Source organism: Biomphalaria glabrata, chromosome 5, assembly GCF_947242115.1.
Source record: "Biomphalaria glabrata chromosome 5, xgBioGlab47.1, whole genome shotgun sequence".
NCBI classification, from domain to species: Eukaryota; Metazoa; Mollusca; class Gastropoda; family Planorbidae; genus Biomphalaria; species Biomphalaria glabrata.
The window spans coordinates 44,337,547-44,353,806 of record NC_074715.1 but is presented as its reverse complement, the minus strand read 5'-3'; the positions used below and the strand labels follow the sequence as shown (position 1 = coordinate 44,353,806).

General features: G+C 37.6%; 1 protein-coding gene across 1 annotated transcript in view; it reads left to right on the top strand.

Moving 5' to 3' along the window:
• The window catches only part of LOC106064171 (uncharacterized), a 75,085-nt gene extending 59,069 nt beyond the window's left edge, over nt 1–16,016 (top strand). The window contains exons 4-5 of the mRNA XM_056030891.1: nt 2,028–2,102; nt 15,268–16,016. Coding sequence (XP_055886866.1) covers nt 2,028–2,102; nt 15,268–15,413 — 221 coding nt within the window. The 3' untranslated portion in view covers nt 15,414–16,016. The remainder of the gene's footprint in view (nt 1–2,027; nt 2,103–15,267) is intronic.
• The last annotated feature ends 244 nt before the right edge of the window (nt 16,017–16,260 follow it).

The window sequence follows — 16,260 nt, the reverse complement described above, 5'->3', positions numbered from 1 at the left end:
TAATGAATCAATAAAAGAAATTAACCGGTTAGTCAATTAACTATTGGTAATTAATAATTCATTATTTTTTATATTAGAAAGGAAATAAAATCTACATTTTTAGCGGCCCCCGAAAGGGGAAAAGACGCTATTACTTTTGTGCGAAATGTCTGTCCGTCTGTCACGTTTAGATCTAGTAAACTAGAAAAGATATTGAAAATCTGACTTCAGAATATTTTAGGCCATTCAAAGTTCTGATGCAACGGCTACTTTTTTTTTCTGAAAGCCAAAAATCTAATTTTTAAAATCAGTTATGCAAGCAGTTTTTTAAAGAGAAAAGCTAATTAGTATGCATTATAGGTTAGACCTAGATTAAAACGAATAGTAATTTTGTAAACTTCATCTTTGTGAAATCTGTTGCGTAGGCCGCGGGGCCCATATTTTCTCGAGCATTCGAATAAGAGATTGAGCCTTTTCAAAAAATTACATCAATTATAAGACTTCAGTTAGGCCAGGAGAGGCGCGGTAGCTGAGCGGTAAAGCGCTTGGCTTCCGAACCGGGGGCCCCGGGTTCGAATCCTGGTGAAGACTGGGATTTTCTACTTCGGAATCCTTAGACGCCTCTGAGTCCACCCAGCTCTAATGGGTACCTGACATTAGTTGGGGAAAAGTAAAGGCGGTTGGTCGTTGTGCTGGCTACATTAACGTTAACCGTATGCCACAAAAACAGTTAAACTTTATCTGCCCTATAGACCACAAGGTCTGAAAGGGGAACTAGTTAGGCCAGGTTCACATCTAACTTTGCATTCAATGCACCTATCCTTTGATCAGCTGTACCGTTGGGGCACTACACAAGATCTGTCAACCTTCTTTCTCCATTCTTATCTCTCATTTGTCTTTGATATAATTTCATTTGGATGTTATTTCTGTAAATATTGAAGCCTGCCTGGGTGGACCACTTCGGGGGCCGATTTTGAGTTTGTGTTTCTACACAAACTGTCTTTGTAATCTTGATGAGATATATAGTTGCGCTTTGTTTTTGTTGTTGCTGTTGTTTTGAAAGTATTTTTATTTTTACCTGTTACGAAGTTTATATTAACTCACTTCGTCTATCTGTCTGTCTTACTGTCTGTCTGTTTTTATGGAATCTTTTCGTAACTTAAACAGCTTCCTATCTTTGGATCAAGTTGAAATTTTACACAAATTTTCATTTTCGATATCAACACTGAGTCAATTAAAAAAATTAACAATTATGTAATTAATTAGTCGTTGACCATATACCGCTCCCCCCCCCCCCACACACACACTTTTTGATAGGGTCATTGCGCACTGAACAAGAAAGTTGCTCTAAACAGAACACAATTAGTTTTACAAATATTTCAATTGCACAAATTTATAATTTCTTGATCTATTAATAATATTTCACTGTTTCTCAAACTTGAGTTCCTAACAAAACACTTCGCACATACTGAGTATTTAGCGAAACACTTTTCTTATTTTTGTAGAAACATAAATGCAAGTAGTGGCCTACTAGTTGTTATTCCAGTAGTTCGTGGCACACCTATTCAGTCCTCGCGGAACACAGTTTGGGAAACACTGCATCAGATGATTGATTCCAAATGATTGATGCAATTTCGAGTTGTTGTTTTTTTATTTGACTTGTTTTAGAGCACTGCTAAGATCTCAAAGGATCCGCAAAACATGTTACTGTTAAAGTATTTAATCTAAAACAAATTATTTTGTTTCACAGAATCACCTTCTTTTAGTTTCTCAGTGTAGAGTTGTTAGCATTTCTAGTTGACATTCTCTTTAAATTATTTCTTGTTGAAAACATCTATTGTGGCAGCATCTCTGCTTCGTTGCTCTAAAGATTTTTCCAACTGGATAAAAAAATTTCAAATCGAGTCTTATTTTTTTTAAGTATACTTTTTTTTTTCAATCTGGTGATTTTAAAGATTTTGTAAGTATCTGACGTCAAGGCTACAAAATGGCTTCCTTTATTTTAATATTATTTGACAGAAATATCTTTGTATTACTTTTCATTACAGAATCCAACTACAAAGATAGTGAGCAAGATTCAAATGATGACAATGACCCAGAAAGTAATGTCGCCTCACTCTATAGTAAGTCCACTTTTTACTATGCACGATTAGGAATTAATTATTTGTTTCGTAATTAGGAGACGTTTTGACTTTGAGACAATGACGCGACTAGTAAAAACTAGACTAGGTTTTGATGATGAATAGCGAAATATCAACCGATGTAAAAAGACTCTTGACGTCTTTAGAGTGAGGAGCTTTTTTTTTTTGACGGCCCCCCTTTCGTTATTATTCAACTTCTTGTTCGACATTCAGTATCAGCGTCGACTAATTTCTATTGTTGGCCTTTCGTTATTTCAATGTTACCTCCGTTTGGTTAGGCACAGCGTGCAAGAGCCTAGCAACTTCTACAACAATTTACAGCGGCGACAGAAAACGGGAAAAATGTATGTCGCGCTCACACAAAGGCATCCTTGTATACGAAACAAAGCTATCCAATAAGAGTGAATAAACAGTCGTCAACGAAATCTTAAAATATTGTACAATAACTGGATCGTTTAATAAAAAAGGGTTGTTAAAAAAGTGTTGCTAAAAAAAAAAGGTTGATCTTCTTCTTCTCATATAATACAGACGTTACTTCAAAAAAGAAGATGATTACGTCCTAATCGTCATGCATTCAGTCATGCATGTTAACCAATGACTTAAATTCTGCCAAGTCACTGGTTTTCCTGTCTAGCTCAGGCAACCCATTCCATGCTCTAATACCACTAGGGAAGAAGGAGCATTTGTACAAATTTGTCCTAGCATATGGAATGAGGAATGTGCCTTTATCTTTGTGTCTTTCTGAGTATTTTATTAAATTTTGTATTTGAAGATTATGGTTCCGTGTTTTATGTAAAATTGCTACTTTACTTTTGAGTCTTCTGTCCTGAAGGCTTTCTAAATTTAGTGATTTAACTAAAGGTGTTACTTTAGTCACATGTGAATATTCGTTTGTTATGAATCTCACTGCTCTATTTTGTGTCTGTTCTAGTTTCTTAATGTTTTCTTGAGTTGAGGGGTCCCAAACAGAGGATGCATATTCTATTATTGGCCTAACCAAGGTTAAATAACATTTAAGTTTTATGTTCTTATTTGATTTATAGAAATTTCTTTTAATAAACCCTTATGCTTTGTTTGATTTATTTATAGCTTCATCAATATGATCAAATGTTAAAAATGAAATAATATTATATCATGAACTTCTGTGTCATCACATTATTTCCTATTTGTCCAAGACTTTCGGTGCTTGACATTTTTGTTTAAATTTGGCGACATTTTTCGACGCTGTTGTCATGGATCACATGGACGCTGTTGTCATGGATCACATCGACACTGTTGTCATGGATCACATCGACACTGTTGTCATGGATCACATCGACACTGTTGTCATGGATCACATCGACACTGTTGTCATGGATCACATCGACACTGTTGTCATGGATCACATGGACACTGTTGTCATGGATCACATCGACACTGTTGTCATGGATCACATCGACACTGTTGTCATGGATCACATGGACACTGTTGTCATGGATCACATCGACACTGTTGTCATGGATCACATCGACACTGTTGTCATGGATCACATCGACACTGTTGTCATGGATCACGTCGACACTGTTGTCATGGATCACATCGACACTGTTGTCATGGATCACATGGACACTGTTGTCATGGATCACATCGACACTGTTGTCATGGATCACATCGACACTGTTGTCATGGATCACATCGACACTGTTGTCATGGATCACATGGACACTGTTGTCATGGATCACATCGACACTGTTGTCATGGATCACATCGACACTGTTGTCATGGATCACATCGACACTGTTGTCATGGATCACATCGACACTGTTGTCATGGATCACATGGACACTGTTGTCATGGATCACATGGACACTGTTGTCATGGATCACATCGACACTGTTGTCATGGATCACATGGACACTGTTGTCATGGATCACATCGACACTGTTGTCATGGATCACATCGACACTGTTGTCATGGATCACATCGACACTGTTGTCATGGATCACATCGACACTGTTGTCATGGATCACATCGACACTGTTGTCATGGATCACATCGACACTGTTGTCATGGATCACATCGACACTGTTGTCATGGATCACATCGACACTGTTGTCATGGATCACATCGACACTGTTGTCATGGATCACATCGACACTGTTGTCATGGATCACATCGACACTGTTGTCATGGATCACATCGACACTGTTGTCATGGATCACATCGACACTGTTGTCATGGATCACATCGACACAAACAACAAATCGTCGAGATTAATGAAATCGAACTTCAGCTTCAATTATCACAGAGGGCAAAAGTTTAGAGAGGCCGGCTAGCGCAGCGATAAGGGCTGGATATGGTCTGCAGGCCGTAGGCTGGGCATCACGGCTTTAAATTTTGTCTTTTCTCATTAGGGAAACAAGACTTTACGTGTTTAAAGAATTGATGGTATTTTTGCGCAAATATCAATTCATTTCAAGCTATATTATTTACAAAAAAAGAAAGAGAATGTAAATTAGACTGAAATTCATATTGAATCCTCAAATTCTTTTACCAAATAGATGGAATTTTGTAATCTATACAATATTTTGAAGATAAAAAAAATACTTTTCACGCAATAAGTTGAATGACTGTTTATAGCTGTGTAATAAGTCATTTAATGACTTTGTTTATAGCTGTGTGATGATATTTATGACTGTTCATTCAGTATTATTTATTGCTGTGCAAGCATATTTTTATTCATGACTGTACATACGGTAATGTTATTCACAGCTGTTCTATAAACACATTTTTTCACATTGTGAACTAAGTTTAAAGATATATTATGAATGGAATCTGGCTAACCCTTGTCTTGTGATAGGGCTTCTGTCTTGTCCATTACGTTCTTCCATTACATCATGTCCTAATACAAGTTGTCTATGTCTGTCAATTTGAAAACAAAAAACACGAAATATGCATGCAGTCCCCCCTCGTCCCTCAAAGCAACACCAAGGTTCCATACCCTCCCATTTTATAAGCCATATCTGTCTCGACACTCACAGCCCACTCTGATTTCAAACTAGATCTTCTTTACAGTTTATCATTACGCCTGATTACAAGTTCACCACCAGCCCATTTAAACAAACACACACACACACGGCTAGAGAGAAAGTTAAGTCATTTTTCTCCAAACAACAAAACAAATGGACAGGGGAGGCTAATCTCTCCGGTTTATTTCAATTACTTCCCTTCTCACTGCACAAAATTAATGTCAATTTTTTTTTTATTACCAGATCATTTTTTTTTCTTCTTTGCAATCTCGTTAACTCTTTAAAATGTTTTTTTTTCTTCAAAATTTCCATCAACTGTTTATGTAAAAAGTGTTATACTAATGAGCATCTATTAATCAATGAAATCAATCCAATAGATTCATCTGATACTTTGTAAATCTATTGCACGCGTGTTAGTTCAAATGGTACATGTATCTTTCATAGTATATACTATACCAAGCTATGTAGAGATGTCAATTCATGAAAGTATATCGAGCAGAAGAATCAATAAACTGATGTGGGTGCTAGCTAGAGTGAATGATACAAATAATACGTCATCAGATTTCAAAGGAGATATTTAAAAATGTGGTGCGAAATTTTAGAATGCTAGAGATGTGATGACTTTCAAAAGAGATGGGATGAGGCGCGTTGGTTTGACAACTCATTCTAAGAACTTTGCTTGCTTTAATTTTTCTTTGTTTTTCACGTACTTCAACACGAACACAGACGCAGTAAGACAACCACACAAACATACCCGCACAAAGACAACCACATAACACACACTTATGAAGGCAACCACACATACGCACTCGCACAAAGGTAACCACACAAATACACACGCACAAATACAACCACACAAACACACACACGCAAAGATAACCACATAAACACAGCCGTACAAAGACAACCACACATACACATCTGCACAAAGATAACCTCATAAACACAGCCGTACAAAGACAACCACACATACACATCTGCACAAAGACAACCGCATATACACATCTGCACAAAGACAACCACACATACACATCTGCACAAAGATAACCACACAAACATACACGCACAAAGACAACCACACATACACATCTGCACAAAGTCAGACAACCACACATACACATCTGCACAAAGACAACCACACATACACATCTGCACAAAGACAACCACACATACACAACTGCACAAAGACAACCGCATATACACATCTGCACAAAGAAAACCACACATACACATCTGCACAAAGACAAACACACATACACATCTGCACAAAGATAACCTCATAAACACAGCCGTACAAAGACAACCACACATACACATCTGCACAAAGACAACCGCATATACACATCTGCACAAAGACAACCACACATACACATCTGCAAAAAGATAACCACACAAACATACCCGCACAAAGACAACCACACATACACATCTGCACAAAGACAACCGCATATACACATCTGCACAAAGACAACCGCATATACACATCTGCACAAAGAAAACCACACATACACATCTGCACAAAGATAACCACACAAACATACCCGCACAAAGACAACCACACATACACATCTGCACAAAGACAACCGCATATACACATCTGCACAAAGATAACTGCATATACAAATCTGCACAAAGATAACCACACAAACATACCCGAACAAAGACAACCACACATACACATCTGCACAAAGACAACCGCATATACACATCTGCACAAAGACAACCACACATGCACATCTACACAAAGATAACCAAACGAACTCTTGTAGGCGTGATCCAATGTCTAAGAGAAGTTAATGACTTCCAATTTTTCACCTGTACTCTTGGCGTGTCTGAATGTTACAGCCACTCAAAAATGGATACTTTTAATAATTATCTGTCTAAAGTCTGAGTGCATCAAGTTTCTGATTTAATTTCAATATCATATAGCTTTAAATTTGAATGCATCAATTTCGCTCCAAACTTTTTCATATTCCAGTGATTTGGTTCAAAAGATTAGTTTCTATGAATAGCAAACTCAAAATGATACGATAACCCACGGAATGAAATTTTAGTCAGGATAATAAGTTGTTTTTTTCCTATTATCATTTCAGTTATCTTTCAATGTTATGATAAATAGAAATAGTTAGTGGGAAATGGGTTATGTCATTGTATTGTTTACCGTAAGCTAGGTGTTGCTTATCATAGGTCAGGTCATCATATTGTTTACCATAGGTTAGGTAATTTTATTGTATTCCATAAGTTAGGTCAACATTAGGTCATTCTGGTGTCAATCGTAAGTTAGACCATCGTGTTGTTTACATTATCTTAGTTTAGCTAGGTCATTTTGTTGTTGGCCATAGGTTAGGTCGTTGTGTTCTTTACCATAGGATAGGTCATTATGCTAATGACGTTAGGATAGGTCCGTTAGGTCATTGTATTCATTTACCTTAGACTAAGTCACTGTATTGTTATCCATTAGTTAATTAACTAATTAATTAGTACTTAATTTATTGGTAATCAATTATTTTGTTTTGTATCTTCACCAATGGAAAGAAGCCGTACAGAAAGATGTGGTGGTATAAGTTGAATGAGTCCACTTGAAGACTCGAGCCCTGAGTGAACAGTTTTTTTATGCATTTAAAAAAAGAAAAAAAGGTCATGTAAACAATTACAAGATACCCCCCTTCACCCCCCCTCCATTTCCCTTTTCTTCATAGCCATTAAGAAAACTAAAAGCTAACCAAAAACAATTGGTAAAAGTATTTCTAATCGCACAGATTTATTCTGTCCTAATGCATACCCGTGGCATTTTACGTCTCGAGAGACGATCTTTTCACTTTGCAACTTCTTGTGTGACTAAAGAGGCCAATCCTTTTTACACAGCTGCGGTCACAGGTTGGGCATATGTAATCACCAGGTGCCGCTTCGTTTTCACCCTTCCTTCTGCTTCTGTTGTGTATGGCATCTGCAATCCGAGACCCGCTCTTTCCTTGTGGATCTATCCAGTGCTATTCTTTCCCAGCTGCTAGCGTCGATTTTGAAGAGCTTCATGTCGCGTTTGCATACATTCGTATAACGTAAAAGTGGGCGACCAGCGGCTCTCCTGCCTTCTATTAGATCGCCATACAGAATGTCTTGTGGAAGTCGACCTACTGGCATTCTACGAAGGTGGCCAAGCCAGCCAAGGCGTCTGCTGCTGATAACAGAGCGGATGTCCTGGCACCCTGCTCTTCGTAGCACTTCCTCATTGGTTATCTTATATCTTTGCTATTCTTGTTTCAATTCATGGATGGAAACTGGATGGACAAGGATTCCTAGACATATGACAGTCTATATACATATATATATATATATATATCTTTTGGAAAAAAATACTAGCCACTGTGTATACACATGTATGATGTGTCCTACAAGCAGCTGTGTCAACTCATGTGTCGTTTGTCCTACAAACCGCGGTGTCAAGATATGTACTAAAAATAACCATGAATATGTTGGTCAATGCAAGTTTCGTAGAACTGACCAGGGAAAATTTTCTGTTTTCATTCATCACGCTGTCCTCCCACGCTGCAACCTTTTTTCTTTCACTTGTTCCCCCTCAGTAAGTGATCATGTGAAAGTACCAGATGATGGGGTCGGACATTAGATCTAGACAGGCCCCGTCTTCCATTGAATGGGGGGGGAGGGGCATCAATTGTTGGCATTCACGTTTTTCCATCAACTAAGATCATATTTGTACCACTTCCAGAGATTTCACTCAAAGTTATTGCTGTACATATGGAGTCATTTCTAGTTTGAATGCATATAACTTGTGAAGTCTAGGTAAAGTAACCCTTTCAGGCAGTTGATATAAAGGTCATCTGTTTATAAGGCCGGTGTTTAACGAGGGTGTCATGTGGCCAGTACAACGACCAATTTAAAAAGAGTACTGAAAATGCAAAACATATAGAAGGAAAAAAGTACTTCCGGCTCATTTTAGTTTTGATCAAATAAACGAAACTCGTCTAACAATTATCGACCATGGGAAAAACGAAATTTTGGGTTGCTGGCGTTTTGAAGCCATGTTGATATCGATTTAAAATGAAATATATTTCCATTACCCATTTAATTCAAAGATTTACATTACATTGAATTATCTACCCTAAAATAAAATACCCCTTCCCATTCGCCAAAGAAATAAAGTGCATTTTTGTAAAGCGATAATGATATTAGAACAAAATTGACCGAGTAAAATGTGCACCTTTGTTTTTTTTCATTTCCAATAGAGCCAACACTGAACTTATACAATTAGATGTTAATTAATAATAATAAATTATGTTGTAATTGTAGACCACTCTCTGTATCTCTATGTCTTGTCTGTACTTCTTTGTCTCTTGTTTTCTGTCTGTCTGTTTATTTGTCTTTCTCTCTCTTTCTGTTAATATTAAGCATTGATCTGTAGCTTAGTATCATTCGAGATGTAGGTTAGCATTGGGCTATAGCTTCGCATATAGCAAGACCGTATTACAAACAGCGATGTCCTTGCGAACTTCGGTATGGACAGTATAGAGTACTATAGAGGGACTACCGCCAACTTGCCTTAGCTGACAGAGAGCATCTGGTAGCATACGGCTTCAGAACGAGACAGCTGGAGTTCACTTACAAAGGCCGCGGATACACATTTGAGACCAAAAGAAAATCAGCTGCCGAGGACAGACGTAGACGGCGAAAAGAAAATCTTAATCGACCACCGGCGGACAATGGTTATGCTTGCCATGAATGTGGTAAAATATGTGGGTCACAGCTGGGGGATGATTTGCCACGGGAAATACTGCATTCCTCATTAATCTTTGGACTCAAAGACAAACCTTACTATAATAGCTTCGCATGGTGATGTAGCATAGCGCTGGACCAATATGTTAGCGCTGGGCTGTAGTGTAGCACTGGACCAATATGTTAGCGCTGGGCTGTAGCGTAGCACTGGACCAATATGTTAGCGCTGGGCTGTAGCGTAGCACTGGACCAATATGTTAGCACTGGACCAATATGTTAGCGCTGGGCTGTAGCGTAGCACTGGACCAATATGTTAGCGCTGGGCTGTAGTGTAGCACTGGACCAATATGTTAGCATTAGACTATAGTGTAGCACTGAACCAATATGTTAGCGCTGGACTATAGTGTAGCATTGGACCAATATGTTAGCACTGGACCAATATGCTAGCATTAGGCTATAGTGTAGCACTGGGAACAATACGTTAACTTAAGGCTGTAGCGTATTATTGTTGTCTACTTGCCAAGTTTACCGAAGAGAACGTCATTCTGAATGTATATATGGAACAAATGCACTTAGAAGATGGCAGCACAAGCGAGTGACAAAATAATGACACCTGGTAATGGCAATGTCATGAGCTCATGTCTGTCACCAAGTTCCAAAAGGCACTCAAGGCAGGTCATTAAGAACGAAGCCAAGGGAGAGAACACGGCTGGTGTGTTAAGCTAGATCTTTCAATACATAAGTAAGTGCACCAAAAGAAAGGCACGGTGATATTAACACAAGTTTACTCTCACCTACAGACACACACACACACACAAAAGAAGAGTTGTTTAATTCCATATGGGTCTTGAATTGTTTCCGAGTTGTACAGCTAGAAACCTAAACCCTGTTCTTAATAAAATAATCAGTTTCATCTGCTAACACACATACTTCTATCTACTAACACACACACACTTCTGTCTGCTAAAACACACACACACACTTCTGTCTGCTAAAACACATTTCTGTCTATGTTTTAACTTAGTCATATCATAATCCATTGTAGAGTCATTTTTATATAGGTACGTGAAGAAGATCGACATTTGAGTAATCTACATAAATTAGGTCAAGAGTTTAATCCACTTATTTCAAAGTTGTAGGAGGATAGTTTGGATTTTTTTTATGTTACGAAGATATATTACTACGGTATTGGAAAAAAATGTCCACTGTAATAGTGTCACTGTTTGTGATAAGAAAAGTGTTGATAAACTAGAATAAAATTTTAAAAAAATTAAAAAAAAAAAACATGAAAAACTATGTAGCCATCTATCCCTCTCTTTCAAGTCAGATTAGCACGTGACAGGCTCTTAATGAAATGAGTTTCTAGGGAGGCTACTCGGGCCATACTTCTGCTGGGCTGACTGAGACAATAATCCCAAAGAATCGAACATCTTGTTTTTGTTTTGTTTTCACATGTTTCGGATGTTCCTTCAGAGTTGAAGATAGTTTACTTCCTAGTCCAAACCTCCCGCAGGACGACGGGGGATGGGAATGGGCAGGGTTTGAACCCTCGACCGTCGATAAATCCGAACGACAGTCCAGCGCGCAAACCGCACGACCAGGCAGCCATCTGGGGTCATTTACTTGTCTTCGGTTACCAAGACATGTTATAGTCATGTTTAATTACATGCTTTTGATTGAAATGGTTATATTGTGTTCGAACTAGAAGTGCAACTTCCTGTCTCTTACAACGAATCGGTGTTTGGATGACCATAATTTTATTTCATTAGCTTGTGCACCTCTATCTTCCATTAGATATCCATTATTCTCACAAAATTATATTTATACATACTTTCAAGGGAGATAAATTGGCATAATTATTTGATGAAATCAGGGTATATATGGGGGGAAAAAAGAGTCGTTGAAATTATTTCCAGCACGATAAAAAAAAACGATATTCAGATCAAATTTGTTTTAACTAGTAATGAATGGGACAGATAAAATAAAACAATAGCTGCTCCCTCTGCCTCGTTTTGAATTCTTCAGTTTCTTATTACGATCGTTCTCTTGCTATTTGCTTTTGACTTGACCGTGTTAAAAGCTGTCCACCATCTCGTAATGATATGCTGCTCATGAATGGAAATATTTTGTCTTGTGTTCAAAATCCAATCAATTGACTGACTGAACTTTGTATTTGAGCTTGCAAAAAAATATTCCTCACACTATTGAAACAAATTAGTAACGGCTGATTCCCTTCTTATACTCTCTATAAACATCAACAACAACATCAACAACTTATTGAATGTGTCTCCCATGACTATTTCAATTTCACACCTTTCTTTTCAATTTGTGTATTTAATTATCTCAATGACTCATTGATTTTGTGACCTAAAACCCAGTGGCGTAGCTATGATGATGGGGATGGGGGGTGGAGAGAATTAGAAAATATCCCCGAGCAACCACTTGAGGGGGCCCCAAATGTGTGTTCGAATTTTTATTTTACATTAAATATAAAATAATATGCCATTAGCTCATGCCATGATGTCGAATGTCAAAATGCAAGGGCCCCTTAAGAGGTCAAGCCCCCCGGGGGTCCCAAATGATGGCAGTTCTTAGCTACGCCACTGCTAAAACCTGTGGCTATTGGCAGAAAGTCAGTCCCAGATCTCACCTGGCTTTGCTTCAGTAAACACTCTGATTTCTTGCTTAACCAAGTGTGTCGGCTTTTTAAAGCGCTACTTATATTAATGCTTTTTTTTTTCTCCATTGAAAAAATAATTGAATATAAGCCACGGAAAGAAAATAATCAGAACTTGTTACCGCCATTGACATGATTGACCTGCTTAGGAATTAGACGCTACCGAAAACGTAATGCCTTGAGGCGTTGAGCTTGAGTGTGTCCTTGACATTGTTATCTTTGGCTTTGTATGCAAGAACAACTCAAAAGCAGAGCCAGAAATGAAAGTAGAAAATGTTTTCTTTTCCTTTTCCCCAACAATTGCACATCTTTCACCTCCCCCCCCCCCAGCTGTTGGAAACAAACTCTTTATGCTTTTTAATTTCTTACAGAAATGGCCTTTCTTCCAAAAAAAAAAAATTCTTTTTATTTTTTTAATTCATTTTAGCGGCACATGAAAGGGCGAAAGACTTTAGCAGTTTTGAGTAGTTTGTCCGTTATTCTAGCAGTCCATCTGTATGTCAGTATGTTATTTTAATTTCAAATGACAGTGTTATATCGCTGCTGTTAAATAATTCTTGATTCTTGTTTATATCATCATCAATTTGTTACACTACCAAAGCTCGTTATTTGACGAATTCCTGGTCTTGTGGTTCGCGCTTTTAACTGTCTTCTCGATTGTCTAAAAGTTCGAAACTTGCACGAGGAGGCTTGAGCTGGGATTTAATAATTTTCTAAATTGAGAAAGCCGCTGAAAAGACGACAGAAAAGAATGAAAGAAGTTCTATCAGAGGCAAAAGATAGGAATGGAGAAAGAGGTCGACAAATCTTGCGTGGTGTCCCAATGGTCCAACAGACTCAGAGATAGGTGAAGGTGATCTCTAAAGGAACGTCAAAAACAAAAACAAAAAACTTAAGATGGATCTAAGCAGGGCCGGTCCTAGCTATTGCGGGGCCCTATGCGAAACGGATTGCGCGGGGCCTAGTCTTTACAATAAATGTTTTATTAAATGAAAGCTGACAATGCCATTTTTTTATCGCTCGTAGGATTGTCACTCCCAAAATGACATTTTTGTCTATTTTCAAGATTTTTTTAGTTTTCAGATTTTTAATTTCAGATTTCCAGAAACTTTTGGTATATTTTGCAATTACAAGAGTTTTCCACTAGCCTCTGGAAAATCAGGAAGTTTAGAATTAGCGCGGGGTCTATAAAAGTGCGGGGCTCACTGCGACCGTATAGGTTACAGTGGCCTAAGTTCGGCCCAGAATCTAAGGATAGAAAACCAAAATATAGGAAAAGCTTTTTTTTTTTTTTTGTTACATTTTTTGCTGTTAGAAAGTTTATTGTACTAAGATAAAAAAATAAATAACTTATAATATGTAAATCCAAAATGGCATAGCAAGGCTAAAATATAGTACTTGCAAAAAAGTTCATAGCTTTAACTTTTGTAAAACTAAGTATTTTCAAAAGAAATTTTACAATCTGTTACAACTAAGGCTGCTGCAGTGGCTTAGCTAAAATAAATTATGTTTGACTATTTTTAATGAATTAATGATGATGTGAATTAGGTCCTTAACATTTCACTTATTTTTTCATGGAAGGCTTCAAACTTATGCACATTGAATTATATGTAGATATTAGATGATGCTAAAGTCTTTGACTTTTCCCTTGTGCTATCCCACCCAGTATAGAAAATATAATTAGCCTTTGATAGCTGCACTGGGTCGGACACTTATCTTGCATGGAAGACTACCGCATTCCAAAGGATATCTTTTTTGGTAAGCTTAAAGGAAATCGGCGTAACAGAAGTGCCCCCCCCCCCCTTTTAAGCGCTACAAAGATCAACTCAGGCGCCATTTCGCCCTCACTGACATAGAGGAAAGTAGCTGGCAGCACATGACCTCGGAAAGAGGCAGTTATAGAGTTCTCACAAAAGCCGCGGGACACACATTTGAAACCAAAAGAAAATCCCTTATTGTAGACTGGCTCAGAAGACGAAAACTTAAGTAGACCGCTGGCGAAAAAAAGCTTTGTCTGCATGAGATGCGGAAAAATATGCAGGTCGCAACTGGGCTGTGTTGTCATGAGAAACACTGCACTCATCTTAATCTTCGGAATCGAAGACATTGTGATTTATACCAATACAAGTTCTGACAGCATGATCATTATTTTAATGTGTAAAACAATAAGCATGCATTTAGACCTACCTCTAATACTTAATTAAATGTGTTTATCATTTTAACTCTCGCATTTATGTCTGTTCAGTTCTCATAATACCTTGAGCTTACATTGTGTCTGTTAAGTTCTCATAGTACCTTGAGCTTACATTGTGTCTGTTCAGTTCTCATAGTACCTTGAGCTTACATTGTGTCTGTTAAGTTCTCATAGTACCTTGAGCTTACATTGTGTCTGTTAAGTTCTCATAGTACCTTGAGCTTACATTGTGTCTGTTAAGTTCTCATAGTACCTTGAGCTTACATTGTGTCTGTTAAGTTCTCATAGTACATTGAGCTTACATTGTGTCTGTTCAGTTCTCATAGTACCTTGAGCTTACATTGTGTCTGTTAAGTTCTCATAGTACCTTGAGCTTACATTGTGTCTGTTAAGTTCTCATAGTACCTTGAGCTTACATTATGTCTGTTAAGTTCTCATAGTACCTTGAGCTTACATTGTGTCTGCTAACAGCACTATAGAAATTAAAATACTATTATTATTATTATTTTGATAATTTGTTATTGTTAATATTTGCAGGCTGTTATGTCCAGACTTGCGCACCGGAATTCGTTCAATGTGCGAAAACTTCAAGGACGCGCAAAGGTTTCTCAGCGTGCAAGGCCAAGCATCATCTGTGCGCTCTTCAATGCTGGGTGGACCTCACGGAATCGAAGTTTGTCTGATCCTCGACCACTGGGCGACGTCACATCACAATCCTTTTTCTCGTGTGTCATTATTCTAGAGTGCTTGACATCACTGGGACATGATCCTCCAGGCGTCACGTGATGTTCGATGTCCCCCCTGGTCCTTGGAGATATGCATGGAAGAGTGAAAACGCTTGTTTAGTAAACAAATTGTTTTGTTTTGATTTTAAAGTTCAGACTTTTCTTTTATTATTATAGCCATCGTCATGGAAGGCCTGAACACTGACTTGCAACGTCACAGACTGTGGGCAGTTTAGATAAATAGCTCGTTGCCACATCACAAGTCTGTACGACGTGGCAACGAGCTATTGGTCTCCACTGCCCACAGGTTGCGATGTCGCAGCTCAGTGTTGAGGTCTTCTCTAGCGTATGGTCTTACTGTATTAGAGGAGCTTCAAAACTAACATTTCTGGATTATACTTAGGTTAAAAGTAACTCTCCATCAGTTACGAACTATTCGCTATTTTACATTTGTTGTTTGGACATATGAAACATCTGTATCAAAAATATAAACAGGAAATAATGTCGAAGTCTTATTACAATTTGTGATTTTCAGAAGAATACAAACTTTTTTTTTCTTTTCTCTGGTGTTTTGTGTTTTTAAATGTTTTGTGTTTTTAAATGTTTTCTGTTTTTTCAATGTATCTTGTTTGTGTGGTGAACACTTAGAAGTTCTAAGAAAACATACAGTGGATCCATGTTATTTTATTAATGAAGGAAGGTATTTGAAACTATAATTCCTTTCATTTATTCAGATAAACTGATTAGCTTTTTTTTCACTTTGTGGACTGGAAAATATACTAACAAATATTCGTATCATGTTGAA